The sequence below is a fragment of the Schistocerca americana genome, chromosome 5 (assembly GCF_021461395.2).
Source record: "Schistocerca americana isolate TAMUIC-IGC-003095 chromosome 5, iqSchAmer2.1, whole genome shotgun sequence".
In the NCBI taxonomy this organism is placed as follows: Eukaryota; Metazoa; Arthropoda; class Insecta; order Orthoptera; family Acrididae; genus Schistocerca; species Schistocerca americana.
The window spans coordinates 613,057,182-613,082,207 of NC_060123.1; the positions used below are offsets into that span (position 1 = coordinate 613,057,182).

At 44.7% G+C, this 25,026-nt stretch overlaps 1 protein-coding gene across 1 annotated transcript in view; it reads left to right on the forward strand.

Moving 5' to 3' along the window:
• LOC124615916 overlaps positions 1-25,026 on the forward strand; it is an 85,811-nt gene that overhangs the window by 57,633 nt on the left and 3,152 nt on the right. Inside the window, exon 4 of the mRNA XM_047144096.1 lies at positions 4,642-4,850. Coding sequence (XP_047000052.1) covers positions 4,642-4,850 — 209 coding nt within the window. The remainder of the gene's footprint in view (positions 1-4,641; positions 4,851-25,026) is intronic.

Genomic DNA, 25,026 nt, shown 5'->3' on the forward strand with positions numbered 1-25,026 from the left:
GGACTGAAGATCAAATAAGGCTGAAGGGACGGATACTTTTCCATCAGAATTTCTAAAATCATTGGGGTAAATGGGAACAAAACGACTATTCACGTTGGTGTGTATAATGTATGAGTCTGGCTTTAGGAAAAATATCATCTACACAATTCCGAAGACTGCAAGAGCTGACAAGTGCGAGAATTATCGCACAGTCACCTTAACAGCTCATGTATCCAAATTGCTAACAAGAATAATATACAGGAGAATGGAAATGAAAATTGAGGGTATGTTAGATGACGACCATTTTGGCTTTAAGAAAGGTAAAGGCACCGGATAGGTAATTCTGGCGTTGCGTTTGTTAATGGGATCAAGATTAAAGAAGAATCAAGACAAGTTCACAGGATTTGTCGACCTAGAAAAAGAGTTCGACATTGTAAATTGGTACAAGACTTTCGGAATCCGGGGAAAATAGGGGTAAGTTATAGGGAGAGACGGGGGCTATACAATAGACACAAGAGGGAATAATAAGAGTGACGGTAAGAACAAAGTGCTTGGATTAAAAATGATGTAAGGCAGGGATTAAGTCTTTCACTCCTACTGTTCAGTCTGTACATCGAAGAAGCAATGATGGATATAAAAGAAAGGTTCAGGAGTGGTATTAAAGTTGAAGGTGATAGGATATCAATGATAAGATTCCTGAGTGAAAGTGAGGAAAAATTACATGAATTGCTGAATGGAATGAACAGTCCAATGAGTAGAGAATATGGATTGAGAGTAAATCGAAAAAAGGGGAAAGCAGTGAGAAGTAGCAGAAAGAGAACAGCTAGAAACTTAACAGCAGGATTGATGGTCACGAGGTAGATGAAGTTAAGGAATTCTACTACTTATGCAGCAAAATAACCGAAGACGAATCGAGCAAGGAGGACATGAAATGCAGATCAGCAATGACAAGAAGGGCATTCCTGGCCAAGAGAAGTCTACTGGTATCAAACACATAATTTGAGGAAGAAATTTCTGAGAATGTACGTTTGGAGCACAGCATGGTATGTTAGTGAAACATGAATTGTGGGAAAACTGGAACAGAAGAAACTCGAAGCATTTGAGGTGTGATATTATAGACGAATGTTGAAAATTAGGTGGACTGATAAGGTAAGGAATGAGGAAGTTCTGCGCAGAATCGGAGAGGAAAGGAATATGTGGAAAACACTGACAAGACGAAGGGACAGCATGATAGGGCGTCTATTAAGACATCAAGGAATGACTTCCATAGTACTAGAGGGAGCTGTAGTGGGCAAAAACTGTAGAGCAGGAGAGAGATTGGAAAACATCCAACAGGTAATTGAGGACGTAGATTGCAAGTGCTACTCCGAGATCAAGAGGTTGGCATGGGAGAGAAATTCGTGGCTGGGCCGCATAAAACCAGGCACGAGACTGATGACTAAAAAAAAAAAAAAAGAAAGTTTTCCTGAACGGAAAGTGTTCATCAGAGGTACGAGTACCGTCCGGAGTGCCGCAGGAAAGTGTGAAAGGACCGCCATTACTTTCTGTATATATAAATGAGCTGATGGAAAGGGTATGCAGCAGACTGCTGTTGTTTGCCCAAAAAATGGTTCAAATGGCTCTGAGCACTATGGGCCTTAACATCTGAGGTCATCAGTCCCATACAGTTAGAACTACTTAAATCTGACTAACCTAAGGAAATCACAAACATCCATGCCCGAGGCAGGATTCGAACCTGCGACCGTAGCAGCAGCGCGTTTCCTGACTGAAGCACCTAGAACCTCTCGGCCACAACGGCAGTTGTTTGCTGATGATGCTTTGGTATATGGGAAGGTGTCGACGTCGAGTGACTGTAGGGGGATACAAGTCGACTTAGCCAAAAGACAATACGAGGGCTATCCACAAAGTACATTACGTTTTCGTTTGTGTCCGTTAGGGGCGGGGCTAGCGCGACCATCTTGGTGTCATGGTATTCCGACGCTCAGTCGGCATCCTGCCGTGCTAGTGATAGGTTCGTGCTGTACTCCGTTGAGTTACTGTGACAGTTCGAAGTGTCAGCGTTAGTTGAAAATGCCGCGAAGTGTGAAGTGCGTGCTGCAATAAGGTTTGTTTCTGACTGCAAACAACTGTATACCGATAGAAATCTATCGACAGCTTTGTGAAGTGTATGGGGACAACATAATCACTGAAGGTGGAGTGCGTCAATGGGTCATAAAATTTAAAAATGGCCGAACTAACGTTCACGACGAAGAGCGAAGTGGAAGACCCAGCATAGTGACTGCCGAACTTGTCGAAAAACTCGATGCCGCGGTCCGTGAAAACCGTAATTTCACAATAACGGATCTCTCTATGAGTTTTCCACAAATTTCGCGAAGTTTGTTGCACGAAATCATTACCGAAAAGCTTGGTTACCACAAGTTTTGTGCAAGATGGATACCAAAAATCTTGACAGAGATTCACAAAAATCAGAGAATGGCTGCAGCGCTAACGTTTTTGGACGCTTACGAGAAAAATGGCGACTCATTACTCGATCGCATCGTTACTGGTGACGAAACATGGGTTAAGCATGTGAACTACGAAACAAAATTGCAGTCAATGCAGTGGGGGTACACAAATTCCCCCCAAATACCCAAGAAATGCATGCAGTCAATGTCGGCAAGGAAGGTGATGGCGACTGTCTTTTGGGACAGAAAAGGTGTGATTTTTGTGGATTTCCTGGAAAGAGGCACTACAATAAACTCTCAAAGGTATTGACGAACTCTGCACAACCTCAGAAGAGCTAAACAAAACAAGCGCAGGGGAAAGTTGGGCTCAAAGATCTTGCTGATTTACGACAACGCCCGGGCCCACACGGCAAATACCACTCGTGAGGTTCTCGAATCTTTTAAGTGGGAGTTGTTTCCTCATCCGCCGTACAGTCCCGACCTGGCACCGAGCGACTTCCACTTATTCCCAGCAATGGAGAAGTGGTTGGCTATGCAGCGTTTTGATGACGACGCACAGCTTCAAGAAGAGGTAACCACGTGGTTGAAGGCGCAGGCGGCCGAATTTCACGACGAAGGAATTTCCAAGCTCGTCCATCGCTACGATAAGTGCCTTAATGTAAATGGCAACTATGTAGAAAAGTAGTATTTCAGTGTGGCTTTCATCTGTATATAATAAAAAAAAATTCCAATACTTTATTTATTTTTAATTCCAAAACGTAATGTACTTTGTGGATAGCCCTCGTATTTCTAGTTGATGTGATGAATGGAAACTGGCTCTAAATGTATAAAACTGGAAGTTAATATAAATGAGTAGGAAAAACAATCGCATAATGTTGCGGTAAGGCATTAGTCGAGTCCTGCTTGACGTAGTCACGTCGATAAAACACCCAGGCGTAGCTTTGCAAAGCAATGTGAAACGGAATGAGCGTGTAAGGACCATAGTAGGGAAGAAGAATGGTCGTCGTCGGTTTGTTGTTGTTGTTGTTGTGGTCTTCAGTCCTGAGACTGGTTTGATGCAGCTCTCCATGCTACTCTATCCTGTGCAAGCTTCTTCATCTCCCAGTACCTACTGCAACCTACATCCTTCTGAATCTGGTTAGTGTATTCATCTCTTGGTCTCCCTCTACGATTTTTACCCTCCACGCTGCCCTCCAATACTAAATTGGTGATCCCTTGATGCCTCAGAACATGTCCTACCAACCGATCCCTTCTTCTAGTCAAGTTGTGCCACAAACTCCTCTTCTCCCTAATTCTATTCAATACCTCCTCATTAGTTATGTGACTTCGGTTTATTGGAAGAATTATAGGATAGGGGACAGCGTACAGGAAAATAATGCGACCCATTCTTGGGTATTTGGGATCCCCACGAGGTCGGTTTACATCTACATAGATACTCCGCAGGCCACTGTACGGTGCGTGGCGGAGGGTACCCTGTACCACTACTTGTCATTTCTCCTCCTGTTCCACTCACAAACACAGTGAAGGAAAAACGACTGTCTGCACGCCTCCGTATGAGCCCTAGTTTCTCGTATCTTATCTGCATGGTACATACGCGCTATGTGTGTTGACTGCAGTAGAATCACTCGGCAGTGAGCTTCAAATCCAGTTCTCTAAATTTAAAGGAAAACGTGGAAGCAATTCAGAGGCGGGGTGCTGGATATGTTACCGGTAGGTTCGATGAACAAGAAAGTGTTATGAAGGTGACTTGGGAACTACAATGGGAATCTCTATAAGGGACGATACGATCTTTTCGAGGAGCACTATTTAGAAAATTTAGAGGATACTGCTGAACGATTGTAATGCCGCCAACGTACATTTCGCTTAAGGACAACGAAGATAAGGTAAGAGATATTAGGATCCATACGGAGGCACATAGATAGCCTTTTTTTCCCCCATATTTGCGAGAGGATCAGGAAAGGACATGACTGCTAGTGGAACAACGTAGTTTACGCTCCGCCCTATACGACGGATTGCTCGGTATTTATGTAGATGTAACATCCTTACATCTGCACACGACAGAAAACACAATACATCTTCCAGGAGATTTCAGATTAACGCGCACTCCCCAGCTGAGTGAAAATTCATTGTAGACATTTTTTATTCATGCGTACACTGTACAATACAATTTCACGTGCTGATTTTATTGATTTTTAACGTTTAAGGTTGTATGTTGCAGGCGGCCGCTGTTGAATCATCAGCTACTCGCCTATCACGAGCGGTACCTCTCCTTTCATGACGAGCTTAGTACACTATGCGAGCAGCAACATCCGAAGTCATCACAAATGTTCGCTCTCGCCGACGCACTGTACTCCTTCTGTCGTAACAATTGGATCGAAACAGCTCGGATATTTAACGAAGGCAATTCATCCCATATCTACACTGTAGGTAAGTTTATCACTGGGACTGATCATTTCATATTAATTCACTGATGACTTTCCACTGCGTTCTAACTGGAGGTGTGAATTTCAAAAATCTGTTTGTGTACCTAGTTTAGGATCTTCCGTCATTTTCAATGCCACGCAAGATAACTGCTGATGCTAACTACTTCAATACAACGGGTTATTGGTTCGTGTACTACACAGGCTACAACAAAACAATTGTAATTTGTGTAGAGGATATAAAAAGAAACAGTTATTAATGCGACAAAAATTTCACAGTTGCACCGTTTTGCCACCAGGGAGGTTTTGACGCTAGTGATTTTCTGAGACGGTGTTCAAAGTGCCGTGTGATGAATGTTGTTTAGAGATGTTTCTCAAAACGTCATCCGATTACAACAATGCACAACTGCCATCTGCCTGCTAATGATTGTCTGCCACGCTCAGAACAACCAGATATTCCATTAACAATGGCTGCAGGTTCAGGCAAGCGGTCAGGGAGCCGTTCTGGAATGCGTGTCGGTGTCTCGCACACCAGACGCTTCGCGTCTCTCCACAAAAGAAATCCCTAGGAGGTCAGCAACATCTCCAAACCAACGTTCAACACATGGCAGACTAAACACCACGTCTGACCATCACTTTCGTCAAAATCCTTATGATTTAGAGAGGGGAAACGATTCACATGTGAAAATTGTGTCAGATAAAAAAGTATTTCTTTTCGTATCCGCTAAACACTCTAAAACTTAGAATATGTAGTTTTTTTGATACCATAAATATGACATGTTTTAAAATGACAACTTGAGTCTGTAACGCTACTGCTACAGAAGGAAAGTAATTATTTGTTAATGTTGTAATCGGTGTAGCGCTCTAAATTTCTGTTACATGTAGTGTGTATAACGTTACCCATAATTTTTCTTTTTTTATGAATAATATTGCGATTTTGTAATTGAATAGATAATTGTAGAAGTCAAACTTCTCACTATTGTTCTTATAAAAGTACTCAAAGACCTGAGTCGAAACAAGGCCCCGGGAGTAAACAACATTCCATTAGAGCTACTGACGACCTTGGGAGAGCCAGTCCTGACAAAACTCTACCATCTGGTGAGCAAGATGTATGAGACAGGCGAAATTCCCTCATACTTCAAGAAGAATATAATAATTCCAATCCCAAAGAAAGCAGGTGTTGACAGATGTGAAAAATTACCGAACTATCAGTTTAATAAGTCACAGCTGCAAAATACTAACGCGAATTCTTTGCAGACGAATGGAAAGGTGGTAGAAGCCGACCTTGGGGAAGATCAGTTTGGATTCCGTAGAAATGTTGGAACACGTGAGCAAATTCTGACCTTATGACTTATCTTAAAAGAAAGATTAAGGAAGGGCAAACCTACGTTTCTAGAATTTGTAGACTTGGAGAAAGCTATTGACAATGTTGACTGGAATACTCTCTTTCAAATTCTAAAGGTGGCAGGGGTAAAATACAGGGAGCGAAAGGCTATTTGCAATTTGTTCAGAAACCAGATGGCAGTTATAAGAGTCGAGGGGCACGAAAGGGAAGCAGTGGTTTGGAAGGGAGTGAGACAAGGTTGTAGCCTCTCCCCGATGTTATTCAATCTGTATATTGAGCAAGCAGTAAAGGAAACAAAAGAAAAATTTGGTGTAGGTATTAAAACCCATGGAGAAGAAATAAAAACTTTGAGGTTTGCCGATGACATTGTAATTCTGTCAGAGACAGCAAAGAACTTGGAAGAGCAGTTGAACGGAATGTACAGTGTCTTGAAAGGAGGATATAAGATGAACATCAACAAAAGCAAAACGAGGATAATGGAATGTAGTCGAATTAAGTCGGGTGATGGTGAGGGAATTAGATTAGGAAATGAGACACTTAAAGTAGTAAAGGAGTTTTGCTATTTGGGGAGCAAAGTAACTGATGATGGTCGAAGTAGAGAGGATATAAAATGTAGACTGGCAAAGACAAGGAAAGTGTTTCTGAAGAAGAGAAACTTGTTAACATCGAGTATAGATTTAAGTGTCAGGAAGTCGTTTCTGAAAGTATTTGTATGGAGTGTATCGATGTATGGAAGTGAAACATGGACGATAAATAGTTTGTACAAGACGAGAATAGAAGCTTTCGAAGTGTGGTGCTACAGAAGAATGCTGAAGATTAGATGGGTAGATCACATAACTAATGAGAAGATATTGAATAGAATTGGGGAGAAGAGGAGTTTGTGGCACAACTTGTCAAGAAGAAGGGTCCGGTTGGTAGGACACGTTCTGAGGCATCAGGGAATCACAAATTTAGCATTGGTGGGCAGTGTGGAGGGTAAAAATCGTAGAGGGAGACCAAGAGATGAATACACTAAGCAGTTTCAGAAGGATGTAGGTTCAGGAAGGTACTGTGAGATGAAGAAGCTTGCACAGGATAGAGTAGCATGGAGAGCTGCATCGAACCAGTCTCAGGATTGAAGACCACAACAACAACAACAAATGTTAATACCATGAACTGTAATAAGACTGTGAAAACTCTGTTGACAATAGCAGTGGTGGTGAAGAATCACTTTCAATTTACTGTCAATGCGTTGCGTGCAAGCGAGAGAGTCATGCGCGATACACGCCACTGTACGGTATAGGTGGTCACACACTACATAAAGCTTACTGCCCATCCGTCTGTGGGCAGGGGACTGTTGGGGGCGGAGTGTGGGGGGGGGGTGGGGGGTGGAGGGGGGGGGGAGGAGGCGCCAGCCAGCTGGAGGTGGAGGTGCGTATGTGGAAAGCTTCGCCACACTCGCACAGCTGACTGCATGTCCTGTATGAACCCCTTCCGAACAGACCCTGAATGTCCAACGGCACCGACCGACCGCCATGTCATCCTTAGCCCACAGGTGTCACTAGATGCAGATATCGAGGGACATGCGCCCAGCACATTACTACTCTGACCGTAGGCGGTTTTCGTGACCGGAAGAAGCTGCTTCCCCATCAAGTAGCTCCTCAATCGTCCTCACAAGGGCTGAGTGCACCCCACTTGTCAACAGCGTTTGGCAGACTGGACAGTCACCTGTCCAAGTGCTAGCCAAGACCGACTGCGCTTAAATTCGGTGATCTGACAGGAAGTGGAGGACATAAATGTCAGTAAACGAAGAAAAAGCTGGAGTATATGGCTTAAACAACTGTGATAAAGGAATGATGTAAACTACAATAGGGAAAAAGAAAAGTCTAATACGAAACTAATGTGCAAGAAAAATTTACATATTCCTCTAAACAACGGGAGATATTAGCATTTACCGTAAAATAGCACTGATGGGTAGCCATACGATGGAGTGTTGGTCGAAAAATGCAAGTATCGAGACTGACACACGAAAAATCTGCTCATAGAGCTGCATTATCATCTGAATATACTTAAATATGTATGATTATATCGCATCTAAATAAGGCTGACTATAAGTCATAAACAAAGCAACAAAAACCGTCTGCTGAGCTTAAAACCTAAGGAATAACAGCTTTTAACGGTAATTCGTTTGCAAAAACTGTTTAAGTTCTGCAAGGAAATTCTGCTAGTGGCCACCCAGGTGGGTGCGGAGCGTTTGAGCAACAGCCTTACGTGGGAGATAAGAGGTAAAATAATATACCCTCTTTCTACTTGTACTGTTACGGGTGAAGAATGTAAATTCTCCGTTGGAGTACTGGCTGAAAACGTCAGTTTCAAGACCAAGGCGTTTACAAAAAAATCTACTTATAAAGCTCGTGAACTAGATGTTGTACATCAAGTAACATAATATCCATTTTTGGAAAAGTTTAAAATTGACTAACTGGTTTCAAGGCTAATTTGTTTGCAAAAATGTTTAACATAAGGGGGTGCGAGCAGGTTGGTAATCCCTATCTTAAATTATACAGGGTGTTACAAAAGGGTACGGCCAAACTTTCACGAAACATTCCTCACACACAAAGAAAGAAAATATGTTATGTGGACATGTGTCCGGAAACGCTTACTTTCCATGTTAGAGCTCATTTTATTACTTCTCTTCAAATCACATTAATCATGGTGTGGAAACACACAGCAACAGAACGTACCAGCGTGACTTCAAACACTTTGTTACAGGAAATGCTCAAAATGCCCTCCGTTAGCGAGGATACATGCATCCACCCTCCGTTGCATGGAATCCCTGATGCGCTGATGCAGCCCTGGAGAATGGCGTATTGTATCACAGCCGTCCACAATACGAGCCCAAAGAGTCTCTACATTTGGTACCGGGGTTGCGTAGACAAGAGCTTTCAAATGCCCCTGTAAATGACAGTCAAGAGGGTTGAGGTCAGGAGAGCGTGGTGGCCATGGAATTGGTCCGCCTCTACCAATCCATCGGTCACCGAATCTGTTGTTGAGAAGCGTACGAACACTTCGACTGAAATGTGCTGGAGCTCCATCGTGCATGAACCACATGTTGTGTCGTACTTGTAAAGGCACATGTTCTAGCAGCACAGGTAGAGTATCCCGTATGAAATCATGATATCGTGCTCCATTGAGCGTAGGTGGAAGAACTAAAGTGAGCTCTAACATGGAAATTAAGCGTTTCCGGGCACATGTCCACATAACATCTTTTCTTTATTTGTGTGTGAGGAATGTTTCCTGAAAGTTTGGCCGTACCTTTTTGTACCACCCTGTATAGAACTTATTCGTATGAGAAATATCTTTTATCAGAGTCTATTGGGAATAAAAATTCGTAAAAATGTGATTTGTAGATTACATACTTCTTGCCACTTTAACACAAGGATTTCTAAAAATATTGGTTAGTTTTGAGTCTTGCTTGTGGGCAGTCCATTGTTAGCTGTTGCTCTCACATATAACTGACTTTGTTAACAGCAAATAGTATTGACAAATACATACTGCCAGTCATATTCTGTCTAGCTAAATGCTGCTGCTGATGGCGCTTCATATTGGACATATGTACAGAAGATAAAATGACAGTGTGTATGCTATCGAATTATAAAAACTGAAATTGCTGGAAGAGTGGGGAGCTGAGCTTGCACGCCGTTGTTGACCTGGGGCCTCTCACCGTAACGCCATTGGCCACAGGGAGAGAGGGAGGGATGATATCATCGTACAAGTGCCAGATGCTGGCATCGACGATTCTGGGAAAGCTGATTGTGATGACACCAATTCATGGAAAGTTGATGCTGATGTCAGCAATGTGGCCCAGAACTCCAAGTGATATCTGCTACAGCTGGGTAAAAGTTTTTGTTGGGAACGAAACAGATTGGAGAGCATGGCACTCATGAGAGACAAAATAGGGGACAAGGGCGTGTGGATGCGATGTCTTCTTTCCATGAAGCAGGCTGCTACAAAGCTTTTGCCAACAACTGTATCTCTCGCCACGTCAAAACGGTAGCGCTTTAAGTCAGGCATCTTCTCGTCTCCAAGGTAACCAACAGCAAGACTGTAACGACACAGTAGCTGACAAATGCCTGGAGCTGAAAGCGATAACCTTTTACGACCTCGCAACGACCAGTTCTCAGCAAACCCCTTGCATCAAAAAATAGGTCTCCTGCCAACTGCTGAGAATGGCAGCGGCCAAATCCTGCCTGGTGGGACACTGCCAGCCAATAATGCCTTCGTTCGTTAGAGGTTCCCCATCCTGTCTGGGTGCCAGCTGTCGTAAGGAAAGACGTTTTCTGTACCAAGGTGCCTCTTTGAAGAAGTCTCAGCAGTTTAGATTTTCTGCAGACTCAGCAGAGAATTTACTAATTTCTCTCATAGTGGTCGTATAATAGATCAGATCCAGATTTTGTTCTGCAGTACACATGGAATGTGGCTCCTACTGCCTCTTTATTGTCCCATTTTTCTTTCAGGAAGAAACAGGAAAGTAACGCACCGCATTTCTTTTCTCAATGCTACAAATGTGAAGCGTTACATAAGTATTATTCGAAGTCTCCCGAGTGAGCGCGCCAAGTTCGCGTCTCTTCCGACAGATAGCGTAGCTGCAGGACAGCTCCAAAGTGGCGTCCGTAGGTGACAAACAACGTGCCGTCATTGCATTTCTCACTGCATAGAAATAAACTGTGGGGGTTATTTACAAACGCTTGTGGAAAGCCTATGGAGCATCTACTGTCGACAGAAGTATAATTAGTCACTTGGCACAGAGGGTGAGGTCAGCAGAAGGTGGTTCGGCTGACGTCCACGGTTTGCAGCGGTCACACCTGACATGTTGCAGCGAGCTGACGTTGTTCTTCGCATTACTACTCGGCAGTTGGCGCTGCATCCGTCAATCAGCAAAGGGAGTGTGGATGCAATTATCCGCACTCTTGGATATTCAAAAGTATGTGCAAAATGGGTCCCGCGGTGTCTAATGGTGGATCACAAATCGCACACATAAAACATTTGTCTTCATCTGTTGCAACGTTTTGAAGCTGAGGGGGAGGCCTTCTTGTCCCGGTTTGTTACAGGTGATGAAACCTGGGTTCACCATGTTGAGCCCAAAACAAAACGACAGTCGATGGTATGGCGCCATTCTGAGTCCCCATAAAAGAAAAAATTCAAAGCAACTGCTTCCACCGGTGAGGTCATAATTACAGCGTTGTGGGACTGCGGAGGTGTGATTCTCATTGACGTGATGCCAAGTGGCGGTGCCGTTAACTCAAAAGCGTATGTCCAAACATTAACAAGACTCAAGACGCGCTTCCGGTTATTTTAGCGCAACAGTAAGTCAGGTGGTTTGCTGCAACACGATAACATTTTGCCTCACCCAAGTCTGAGGATTGCTAAACACATCGCAAAACAGTTTTAGACTGCGTTACCCCAGCCACCTTACAGCCCTCATCTAGCACCCTCGCACTTCCACTTGTTTGGGCCATTAAAGGATGTCATTCGTAGAAGGCATGGATGTGGAGGTGATTCACACAGTGAAGCATTGGCTCCGCCACCAGGACACCCAACTGTTTCGCGCTGGAGTAAGGCCATAGAACGGGATGGGGATTACGTGGAAAATTAGAGTGTGTAGATAAAATATCATTCTTTCTTGTGTGTAATTCTCATTAAAGAAAGAATGATATTTTATCTACACACCCTAATTTTCCACGTAATCCCCATCCCCATCCCGTTCTTTCGTGTGTGTAATTCTCATTAGTAGATTAGAACTGAAGAAACTGCAAAAATGTGGGAATTTAAGGAGATGGGACCTGGATAAACTGACTAAACCAGAGGTTGTACAGAGTTTCAGGGAGAGCATAAGGGAACAATTGACAGGAATGGGGGAAAGAAATACAGTAGAAGAAGAATGGGTAGCTCTGATGGATGAAGTAGTGAAGGCGGCAGAGGATCGAGTAGGTAAAAAGACAAGGGCTAGTAGAAATCCTTGGGTAACAGAAGAAATATTGAATTTAATTGATGAAAGGAGAAAATATAAAATCGCAGTATATGAAACAGGCAAAAAGGAATACAAACGTCTCAAAAATGAGATTGACAGGAAGTGCAAAATGGCTAAGCAGGGATGGCTAGAGGACAAATGTAAGGATGTAGAGGCTTATCTCACTCGAGGTAAGATAGATACTGCATACAGGAAAATTAAAGAGACCTTTGGAGAAAAGAGAGCCACTTGTATGAATATCTAGAGCTGGGATGGAAACCCAGTTCTAAGCAAAGAAGGAAAAGCAGAAAGGTGGAAGGAGTATATAGAGGGTCTATACAAGAGCGATGTACTTGAGGACAATATTATGGAAATGTAAGAGGATGTAGATGAAGACGAAATGGGAGATACGATACTGCGTGAAGAGTTTGACAGAGCAGTGAAAGACCTCAGTCGAAACAGACTTGAGTCGAAAGAAGGCCCCGAGAGTAGACAACATTCCATTAGAACTACTGACGGCCTTGGGAGAGCCAGTCCTGACAAAACTCTACCATCTCGTGAGCAAAATGTATGAGACAGGTGAAATACCCTCAGACTTCAAGAAGAATATAATAATTCCAATCCCAAAGAAAGCAGGTGTTGACAGATGTGAAAATTACCGAACTATCAGTTTAATAAGTCACTGTTGCAAAATACTAACGCGAATTCTTTACAGACGAACGGAAAAACGGATAGAAGCCGACCTCGGGGAAGATCAGTTTGGATTCCGCAGAAATGTTGGAACACGTGAGGCAATACTGACCCTACGACTTATCTTAGAAAATAGATTAAGGAAAGGCAAACCTACATTTCTAGCATTTGTAGAGTTAGAGAAAGCGTTTGACAATGTTGACTGGAATACTCTCTTTCAAATTCTAAAGGTGGCAGGGGTAAAATACAGGGAGCGAAAGACTATTTGCAATTTGTACAGAAACCAGATGGCAGTTATAAGAGTCGAGGGGCACGAAAGGGAAGCAGTGGTTTGGAAGGGAGTGAGACAGGGTTGTAGCCTCTCCCCGATATTATTCAATCTGTATATTGAGCAAGCAGTAAAGGAAACAAAAGAAAAATTTGGTGTAGGTATTAAAACCCATGGAGAAGAAATAAAAACTTTGAGGTTTGCCGATGACACTGTAATTCTGTCAGAGACAGCAAAGGACTTGGAAGAGCAGTTGAACGGAATGTACAGTGTCTTGAAAGGAGGATATAAGATGAACATCAACAAAAGCAAAACGAGGATAATGGAATGTAGTCGAATTAAGTCGGGTGATGGTGAGGGAATTAGATACTTAAAGTAGTAAAGGAGTTTTGCTATTTGGGGAGCAAAATAACTGATGATGGTCGAAGTAGAGAGGATATAAAATGTAGACTGGCAATGGCAAGGAAAGCGTTTCTGAAGAAGAGAAACTTGTTAACATCGAGTATAGATTCAAGTGTCAGGAAGTCGTTTCTGAAAGTATTTGTATGGAGTGTAGCCATGTATGGAAGTGAAACATGGACGATAAATAGTTTGGACAAGAGGAGAATAGAAGCTTTCGAAATGTGGTGCTGCAGAAGAATGCTGAAGATTAGATGGGTAGATCACATAACTAACGAGGACATATTGAATAGAATTGGGGAGAAGAGGAGTTTGTGGCACAACTTGACAAGAAGAAGGGACCTGTTGGTAGGACACGTTCTGAGGCATGAGAGAATCACAAATTTAGGGCAGTGTGGAGGGTAAAAATCGTAGAGGGAGACCAAGAGATGAATACACTAAGCAGATTCAGAAGGATGTAGGTTGCAGTAGGTACTGTGAGATGAAGAAGCTTGCACAGGATAGAGTAGCATGGAGAGCTGCATCAAACCAGTCTCAGGACTGAAGACAACAGCAACAATTCTCATTATGTTCAATAAAGAATTGTTGAAGAAAAATAAGGTCCATTACTTTCAGGGAAACTCTCGTAAAATTATTTTATAACATTTCGATCGCTTCAGCTATCACTTTGAAGACTTGCGTTCTTAATTCAGTGAACAGTCTGCTTCAACTCCACGATAGGTACATTATACTATTTCTGTAGTCCTGTGTGCCATTTAGTTAATATCACAAAAAGCACTAGGCACTTCGTGACTGAAATTAATTCACTTGCATTCGTCCACAACCCCCGTGTCAGATATACCAGTTTGTTTTATATTAGTACTGCCATTGTTTGTCAAATGTTTATTCATAACTTTAGCCGAATAAATCAAGTAGTAATTCATTTCTTATCAAGTAGCTGTAGGACTCGCAATTCATTTTTGTGTGGGGTAGTAAAGTAACTTACCTCACAGAGAGGACCTCTTTCATATTTAGACATAAATATAACAACCATATCCAAGTCACCCCTAGCGGCAACGTAAACCCGTATGTACAAGCATGTGCAAGGAACAATAGAATGAGAATGTCATTTCGTTAAGAGTTTATTCGTTTGAGTGTAATCAAGATTACTGTCTCAGAAGTCTTGTTGCATATCCAATGTATGCTACTGATGCTAGGGGGTCATATTCTTTTCTTTGCAGGTATTCCCTCTCTAGAAGTTCCTGCTGACGCTATCTCGTCTTGAAGAAACACTACGACTCTAGGCATGGTTGTCCACGTGCAAATAAAATAACAAGCCCACACAACATTTCTGCTCTTTTCTATATGGAATAACTCGTTTTATGGTTTTTATTCACGAGTGTCATTCATCAGTGAGAACACATATGGATGCATATAAATCCTCTGAAGTGATTGAAGTGGTGTGTGTAGTGTTGGCAGAAGAGCCAACACTGTGTTGCTAGAGGAGGCCGAAATGCACGCGTTTAAATACACGCAGACCGGCGTGAGGTCTGGAACAGGACACTGTCTTGAGTATTGCAATAAAGTACGAAAATCTTGTAATACTTAACTTTAATCCATAATCGTAGAACATCGCTCTTGATTGTACATGCTTCATAATATAATATCAAATGCTATGGCGCCTTGCTAGGTCGTAGCCAAGGACGTAGCTGAAGGCTATGCTAACTATCGTCTCGGCAAATGAGAGCATAGTTGTCAGTGATCCATCTCTGGCTAAGTCGGCTGTACAACTGGGGCGAGTGCTAGTAAGTCTCTCTAGACCTGCCGTGTGGTGGCGCTCGGTCTGCTATCACTGACAGTGGCGACACGCGGGTCCGACGTATACTAACGGACCGCGGCCGATTTAAAGGCTACCACCTAGCAAGTGTGGTGTCTGGCGGTGACACCACATTCCTCCCCCGCAAATCGGCGAACGGTTGTGTTATAAGGCTTCCGCCCGCCGTGGGGAGGACCCCATGTTGACGTATGCGACGAGGTGGGGAGCCTAACAACAGGTGAGGCTGTGCCACCCGCACCCTGCCATTCGGTCCGAGGGGAGCTAGGAAACGCCTGAAAACCTAGTCCAGGGTACACGCCAACATGCGGTGTATGCGCCCTTAGAGAGACAGGAGGGGCCGAAGGGTCGACCTCCATCGCGTCGGGCAAGAGTTCCATGTCGGAGGACAGCTGGTCACGGGAAGCGATCGGCGGCGCGTGACCCAGGGACGCGCTTGGCGGCTGCAGCGAAGCGTCCACTGCGGGCGGCTCCGGCGGGAGGACCGGCGGCGGCGGCGGCCCGTCGCCATGGGGCTAAATGGAAGGCAGCGTCGGTAACACCTGGGGATGAGGCGAGCCAGTAGATGGGTCCCCAGATACATAGCGTGGCCAAGGCAGCGAAGAATGCGCCCTGCGAGCCAACGCCGTGAACCTCGATAGTTCCGATAGTATACAACGTCGCCTGGAGCAAATGCAGGTGGCTGCCGCTGCACAGGAACCTGATGCGGCGGATGTAGTAAAGACATCAAGGTTCGATGAGGACGACCGTGGAGCAACTCAGCCGGCGAGCGACTATCTCGGGGCTGAGAGCAATACGAGGACAAAAAGAGCAATAACGCGTCCTCCCGAGAATGCGACTCTTTCAACTTCAACATCTGTGACTTGAAAGTCCTGACCAGTCGTTCAGCGGCACCGTTTGACTGAGGCGAAAACGGCGCGGATGTCAGATGTTGAATACCATTGGCCTGGCAGAATGACTGAAATTCTGCGGACATGAATTGTGGGCCATTTTCGGAAACAATAGTCCGCGGAAGACCTTCAATGCAAAAGATAGCAGACAAAGCTTGGATGGTGGCGGAGGACGTCGTGGAAGACATCCGGACAACAAAAGGAAAATTACTGAAGGCATCGACCAGAACCAACCATCGAGCATTCCAGAATGGACCAGCAAAATCAATGTGCAAGCGTTGCCAAGGGGAAGTGGCTTTTGGCCATGCAAAGACTTTCCGCGGCGGTGCGGATTGTTGTTCGGCACACGCCATGCAAGAAGAACACATAGTCGTAATCGCAGCATCGATTCCGAACCAAGTACAGTGCTGACGAGCAAGTTGTTTCGTTCGCACTATACCCCAATGTCCTTGGTGAAGAAGCTGTAAAACAGAGGACTGTAACGAACGTGGGACCACTACTCGGGACTGATCATTATCAGAACGCAACAACAAAACACCACGTCGAACAAAAAGTCTCTCCCTGTGAGCAAAAAATCTGCGAACCAACGGATCCTCGATCCGAGACTTCGACAAAGGCCATTGCGTAGCAACAAAACGCAAAACGGTAGCAAGGACAGGGTCAGCAGCTGTGGCTGTAGCTACACGACGAAAATCAATCGGAAACGATTCGACCACGTCATCGGTTTCCGAATCAATTACCTTGCAAGCAAGTTCGGAAGAATCGAATGCTCTATCCTCAGCAACAGGCAAACGGGACAACGCATCAGCGTTGCCGTGCTTAGCAGTGGACCGATACAAGATATCGTAGCGGTACTGAGAGGGGAAAATTGACCAGCGAATGAATTTCTGCGCTGTACGGGGAGGTACAGGCTTGTTCGGATGAAAAAGCGATGTCCAAGGTGTGTTGTCTGTGATGATGGTAAAGTGACGACCATACAAGAAATCATGAAACTTTGTAACACCAAAGACGAGAGCCAAAGCTTCTTTCTCGATCTGTGAATAATTTCTTTGCGCAGACGAGAGCAATTTGGACGCAAAGGCAATAGGGCGATCATGCGATCCATCATTGTGCGCAAGCACAGCACCGATCCCGAAATCCTATGCATCTACCATCAACAAAAGGGGTTTCTGGGGATCGAATGGCATAAGGCAAGTATTTGAAAGCAACGCCGATTTCAACTGGCGACAGGCGCGTTCGCATTCCGTCGTCCAGACGAACGGAACACCTTTACGGCGTAAGCGATGAAGCGGAGCTGAAATGGAAGAGGCATGGGGAACATATCGGTTGTAATAATTAATTTTACCCAGCACACTGTGTAGCTGCTTCAAATTCTGCGGCGAAGCAAGTCTTGTATGGCACGGAGGTGCTCGGGACTGGGATGTATGCCTTGGGCATTGATTACATGTCCCAGATAGGGTAAGTCGCGAGCAAAAAACACGCATTTGTCCTTCCGCAAGCGAAGACCATTTTGTCGCAAGACCTGAAATAATGTTCTGAGATTGGCTAAATGTTCTTCTTCCGTCTTTCTGGAGATCACAATATCGTCCAGATAGTTTGCTGCAGTAGGCACCGAGGAACAAACAGTTTGCAGATATTGCTGAAACAATGCAGGGGCGGATACACACCCGAATGGCAGTCTTTTGAATCGGTACAAACCAAGATGCGTGTTAACCACCATGACGCGCTGGGATTCGTCGTCCACTGGTATTTGCAAGTACGCATCTGCTAGGTCCAACTTTGAAAAATATTTTCCCGGGCACAGTTTGTCAAAATGATCTTCCGGGCGGGGTAAAGGAAAAGTTGCAATCACTAGTTGTGGATTCACTGTTGCCTTGAAGTCCACACAAAGTCTCAATTTTCCGGAAGGTTTTGGCAAAATTACTAAGGGTGATGCCCAGAGAGAAGCCTGCACACGTTCAGTCACGCCTTGTGATTCCAAATCGTGTAAGGTTCTCGCGACCTCATCACGCAATGCGTGGGGAACATTGTGCGCTCTGAAAAAATTTCGGTTGCGTGTTTACTTTCAGTTCCAAATGTGCTTCATAGTTCTTAGCGCAACCAAGGCCCGGTGCAAAATTGTCTGCAAATTCTTCACATAGACGAGAAACACTCGCTGAAGGCACAGTCTGGTTTACTGATAGGACCTGATTTACTATAGACAAGTTAAACAACTGAAATAAATCTAAACCAAACAAGTTCACAGCAGAAGAAGAACGAAGAACGTAAAATGACACAAGTTTCGTTTGTCCCTTGTATGTTGCAAGAAGGCTGCACTGTCCTAACACAGGGATATTCTGACTGGAATAGCTATTTAACTTAACATTTGCAGCACGCAACGGAGGTGTGCCCAGTTGTTTGTATGTGCCGTGATTGATTAGGGAAACTGCAGCTCCGGTATCGAGCTGGAATGGTATGACTTTGCCATTAACGTCCATATCTACAAAAAGTTTATTGTCCTCCTGACGACAAGAGCGACTGTCTCGTGCAACGTGAACAGACACTGGTACAGAATCACTTGCTACTTGACGGGATTTCCTGCGATGTCGACGCACACTATTTGTGGGACGAACACAGTCACTGTTAGAGAGAGCGGCACTGGGCGGAGTGGAATGAACTACATGAATGTCCATGGGTGAAGGTTCACAAGCCTGAGTATTCTTGGTTCGATTCCGATTCCGGCGCAAAGCAAAGGGCAGAACTTTTTCTGGCAAACACTTTGAACATGTCCTTTTTTATTACAGAAAAAGCAAATAGCTTGGCGTGACGGGCAATTCTCACGCGAATGTCTAGTAGCACACCGCGGGCATGACTTTAGCACTGCATTTGCCTGCTTGCGCGGCACACGTTTTGGAGAGCTCGGCGGCAGCTGCGCGGACGGGCGCGAGGGCTGTTTACTGTTCCGTGCAGCTCGCCCGGCGGGCCGGTTAACGTGACACACAGCTGGTGAAGTTTCAAATGATTCCTGAGCAAAGTCAAGTGTGTACTGTCGATCCAATATGTCTATCACTTGTTGAAGGGAGGGATTGACTAGTTTCAAAATCTGTTCCCTTATACGAACATCAGAAACATTCTGTGCTATTGCATCACGTACCATTGTATCTGAATAAGCGAGTCCACAGTCACACTCAAAAGCACAATCCCTAGTAAGGCCTTGCAATGTTGCAACCCACTCCCTATTAGTCTGACCGGCCATACGTTTTGTACGAAAGAACGTATACCTGAGTCTTTGAAATATGCATCTAATGCCGATAAAATTTCTTCATAGGACAGAGTTGCTATGTCGCGTCGGGGAAACAATTTCACTATCACATGGTATGTGTGCACGCCCATGGCGGAAAGAAGAAATGGCCGCCGCTCGTTACCTTGAATCCTGTAGGCGGCGAGATGGAATCCAAATTGGCGTGACCACTCCGTCCAGCTTTCCAGTGCCGCGTCAAATCGACGAAAAGGTGGTGCAACAGCGTGTTGTGGCTGTGGTAGCTGTGGAGCGGCGGCTGCCGCATCGTTTTGCATTGCACGTTGACCCTGGACGAGCTGTCCAAGGGCATCCAATAAGGCCTGCGTCTGCTGATTCTGCAAGCGATAAAATTCGGACAGTACATCTGGAGATTGTGGCGAAGCCATGACACAATGAAATCAGTCTATCAATTAGTACAAACGCTATTTAGCTCGTCGCCATGTGTAGTGTTGGCAGAAGAGCCAACACTGTGTTGCTAGAGGAGGCCGAAATGCACGCGTTGAAATACACGCAGACCGGCGTGAGGTCTGGAACAGGACAATGTCTTGAGAATTGCAATAAAGTACGAAAATCTTGTAATACTTAACTTTAATCCATAATTGTAGAACATCGCTCTTGATTGTACATGCTTCATAATATAATATCAAATGCTATGGCGCCTTGCTAGGTCGTAGCCAAGGACGTAGCTGAAGGCTATGCTAACTATTGTCTTGGCAAATGAGAGTGTAGTTGTCAGTGATCCATCTCTGGCTAAGTCGGCTGTACAACTGGGGCGAGTGCCAGGACGTCTCTCTCTCTAGACCTGCCGTGTGGTGGCGCTCGGTCTGCTATCACTGACAGTGGCGACACGCGGGTCCGACGTATACTAACGGACCGCGGCCGATTTAAAGGCTACCACCTAGCAAGTGTGGTGTCTGGCGGTGACACCACAGTGTGTAACACTACACTGTCCACGGTCCTTTTGCTGTTGATAGGTCCTGCTGTCTGCCAGATTTTGCACTGATTTACCCAGATGACTACTGCAGACTCAGTTAACTATTAGACTTCTCAAACCTGGTGCAGCTGTGGCATTTCCACATCGACAAATCATTGCCAAGCGTGACACAAGTCGTATGTCAAAGAGGAAATCTTAAGATAAATCATCCTGAATCTTAGATCTCTGGAGTTGCAGTCCAAACACTTAACCATTCGGCAACTGAGTAGTATGCCTCCCAGTTGCTCCTACTGTAGCATTTTTAGCGTATATATATATATATATATAGGAAGTTATTGTCACAGAAATTGTGCATCAATTGTTCAGTGTGACATAAGTTTTTTCTTAATTCTTCCGCTAATGGAGTTTGTTGAACTTTTCCTTAACCCTCCCGAGCTAACTAAACATGTTCGGTCATGTCTCTTAATTAAACATGTCGAGGTCTCTTGACTGACGAACAAAACTGAAGTTTTGCAAAAAGACGAGAACATAGAAACCGTCATCGTTCACACAATATGTCCGAATGTCTCTGAGTCCCTAGGTCTAAACTGTATACTCTTTATTGGCCTATGTGTATACACTGAAGAGCCAAAGAAACCGGTACACCTGCCTAATATCGTGTAGGGCCCCTGCGAGCACGCACATAACGTGGGATGGACTCGACTAATTTCTGTAGTGCTCGAGCGAAGTGACGCCATGAATCCTGCAGGGCTGTCCATAAATCCATAAGAGTACAAGAAGGTGGACACCTCTTGTGAACACCACGCTGAAAGCCATCCCATATATGTTAAATAATGTTAATGTCTGGGGAGTTTGGTGGCCAGCAGAAGTGCTTAAACTCAGAAGAAAGTTCCTAGACCCACACACTAGCAATTGTGAACGTGTGGCGCGGCTACCCCAGTCGGAGGTTCGAGTCCTCCCTAGAGCATGGGTGTGTGTGTTGTCATTAGCATAAGTTACTTTAAGTTAGATTAAATAGTGTGTAAGCTTAGGGACCGGTGACCTCAGCAGTGTGATCCCATAAGATGTTACCATAAATTTCAAAAAAATCTGTGGACTTCTGGGGTATCGTATAATCCTGCTGGAATTTCCCAAGTCCGTCAGAATCCATAATTGACATGAATGGATGCAGGTGATCAGACAGGATGCTTACGTAATCGTCACCTCTCAGAGTCGTATGTAGACGTATCAGGGATCCCATATCACACCAGCTGCACACGACACACACAATTACAGAGCCTCCACTATCTTGGACAGTCTCATGGCGACATATGGGGTCCATGGATTCATGAGGTTGTCTCCATACCCGTACACGTCCATCCGCGCGATACAATTTCAAACGAGACCCGTCTGACCAGGCAACATGTTTCGTCACCAACAGTCTAATGTCGATGGTGACGAGCCCAGGCGAGGCGTAAAGCTTTGTGTCGTGCAGTCATCAAGGGTACACGAGTGGGCATTCGGCTCCGAAAGACCATATTGATGATGTTTCGTTGAATGGTTCGCACATTGACAGTTGTTGATGGCCCAGCATTGTAATCTGCATCGATTTGCGGAAGGGTTGCACTTCTGTCACGATGAACGATTCTCTTCAGTCGCCATTGGTCCTGTTCTTGCAGGATCATTTTTGTCCGGCCGCATTGTTGTCGGAGATTTGATATTTTACCACATTCCTGATATTGACGGTACACTCGTAAAATGGTTGTTCAAGAAAATCCCCACTTCATCTCTACCTCGGAGATGCTGTCCCCCATTGCTCGTGCGCCGTGTATAACACCACGTTCAAACTCGCTTAAATCTTGACAACCCGCCATTGTATCCGCAGTAACCGATCTGACAACTGCGCCAGACACTTGTTGTCTTATGTAGGCCTTGCCGACCACAGCGCTGTATTCTGCATGTTTACATATATATGTACTTGAATACACATGCCTATACCGGTTTCTTTGGCGCTTGAGTATAGAAAAACACGTATCCAACGGCTGTGTATGGAAGCAATGGTGCCTGTGTGTCTCCATAACATATTTCACATCTTGCGAAGCATCACTGGAGTTATGTTCCGAAATGCTTCTTCAACACTTTGGCGTAATTTTGCATTAGTTTTCTAGCGTGAGCCACTTGGGACTTATTTATTCCTCGCAAGCAGTCGTCTGCGAGTTTAAGCGCTAACTAGTTTTTAGCTAGTTCAATTCATGTACCCTTCAAAAGGTTTGGTCCATATAAATATCGCAATGACATCCCAGCCCATACAACGTGAGCGGTGTTCCTTCCCATCTCTTGCACGTAATGGGAATTTCCTTAGACCTCTGTGTGGTTCAAATGGTTCTGAGCACTATGGGACTTAACATCTGAGGTCATCAGTCCCCTAGAACTTAGAACTACTTAAACCTAACTAACCTAAGGACATCACACACATTCATGCCCGCGGCAAGATTCGAACCTGCGACCGTAGCAGTCGCGCGGTTCCGGACTGAAGCACCTAGAACCACTCGGTCACCACGGCCGGCTCCTCATGTGTGAATTGCGATGTTTCGGACATTGGAAAGAAAAAATCATGAGCGAGGCACAGCAATAATTGTGCAGCAATGCACGGCAGGATGCAAGTCGTTGCTCAAAGTCGTTACACATACAATTCGTTTACAAACATCAATCCAAATTTTTCCAAAGAAAATTCCACTGACTGTATCAATGATTTTTATTAAATCTGCGACCGGCTTCGCACCCCTTATCGGTGCATCCTCAGGCAATATACGCTTTTTGTAACATAGTAACGTTGAACATTGCCCTGTAGCCAGTCCCCATCATTCACGTCCAATATACCGTCAATTGGTGAAAGCGGTAGTTAAAATTTAAAAATGAGTCAGGATGTGTCCGCTGCCGCGCGGTTCTTTTCAGTTTGCACGGTCATTGCCGCTCCCATCATTTAAAAAGTTTTTTAAAAAGCTTCTTAAATTTTTACTATCGCTTTCACCAAATGACGGTATATTTGACGTGAATGGTGGGGAGTGGCTACAGGGCAATGTTCAACGTTACCATGTTATAAATAGCGTATATTGCCTGAGGATGCACCGATAAGTGGTGCGAAACCGGATTTAACACTTTGGCTGCGGCTTCGCTGCAGGCGCGCAACTCCCCAGTGCGGCCCGGCAACGTGCGAGTGCGGGCCGGTAACGCTCTGGAGGGGCAGGTACCGCTCGGAGCCGACGCTCCTAAGCACACCTGAGCTACAGGCTGACGTCAAGACCTTGTGAGATCTGTAGGATCATGTTCTATACTGACTTAATGACGACACCTTAGATGCATTACTTCAAATAAGCTTCGACTGTATTGTGGTCATGTTTAACGTCTGTTCGCTGTCTGGCACCTACAGGGGTCACAGGCGTCATTCAAATGTTCGTGATTTGCTGATAATGTAACAAAAAACACAATTCAAACAAGCAACAAATCTACCGCATTCAGGAAAAATTTGGATTTCAAAACGCAAATTCTTATGAAGGAAAAAAAAGGAAAAAGGAAACTGAATTCATTTGAAATTATATTTACTTCAAATGCGCATTTTTAAGATTGACTCTGATAGAGGTCGTCAATTTAGTAGCGGAACTGTCACGAAACAGATTCGAAAGCTGTGCTTCCACGCTATCATCACTCTGCAATTCTTCTGCAGCCTCTAAATGACAATTACCGTGGTATGCCTCGTCCTCACTACACAGAAAATCACTGTCGTCTATTACACTAAGTAACTGTTCCCCTGTCAATTTAACACTTTTCCTGCCCCTTTTCACATTGGAAGATCCAGGTGTCGGTTCATTAGCCGCCATTACGAACAATATACGTGCGATAACTGACCACACAAAACAAAAGTTTACACTCTTTGATGCTAGCTTAGACGCTGCAGCTAGACTGAGTAATCCGGTAGTGAACGCGGACGCTTATAAGCGTCAGCCGCACTGGCTCGTGGCTTCTTGTGACGCTTATAAGCGTCAGCCGCAGCGAAAGTGTTAATAAAATACATTGATACAGCCAGCGCGGAATTTTCTTCGGAAAAATGTCGAAGTTTGGGGGTGGTTGCCCGCCCTACAAAACAACATGTTATCAACCTAAATGCTTTCAAATATTTTTTAGTGTGGCCACTTATTGTTGACTGTAGTGTTTGAAGTACAACTGCTCGTTTGCGAATATGTTTCACTGCAGACTGCTCAGTGTAGATACGGATGGCGGCACAAGCTTCCTCTCTCGTTTTCTTACACCCACAACGAGGTAAGCCTTTGACACTGCCTGATGAAACACCACACGTCTCTGAACCTGGCAGCGTCAATTTACGAAGTGGACAGCGGCAAATGTTCTTATTATTTCTGTCACTACCTGCCTTATATGCGGACTTCCGTGCTGCCACACACACACACACACACACACACACACACACACACACACACACACACATACGCATACACACACCCACACGCGCTATTATTTGCTATTGTACGTCGTCAACTAGAACAATACAATACTGAAACAAGATGTGGTGTGCGTACTGTTAGA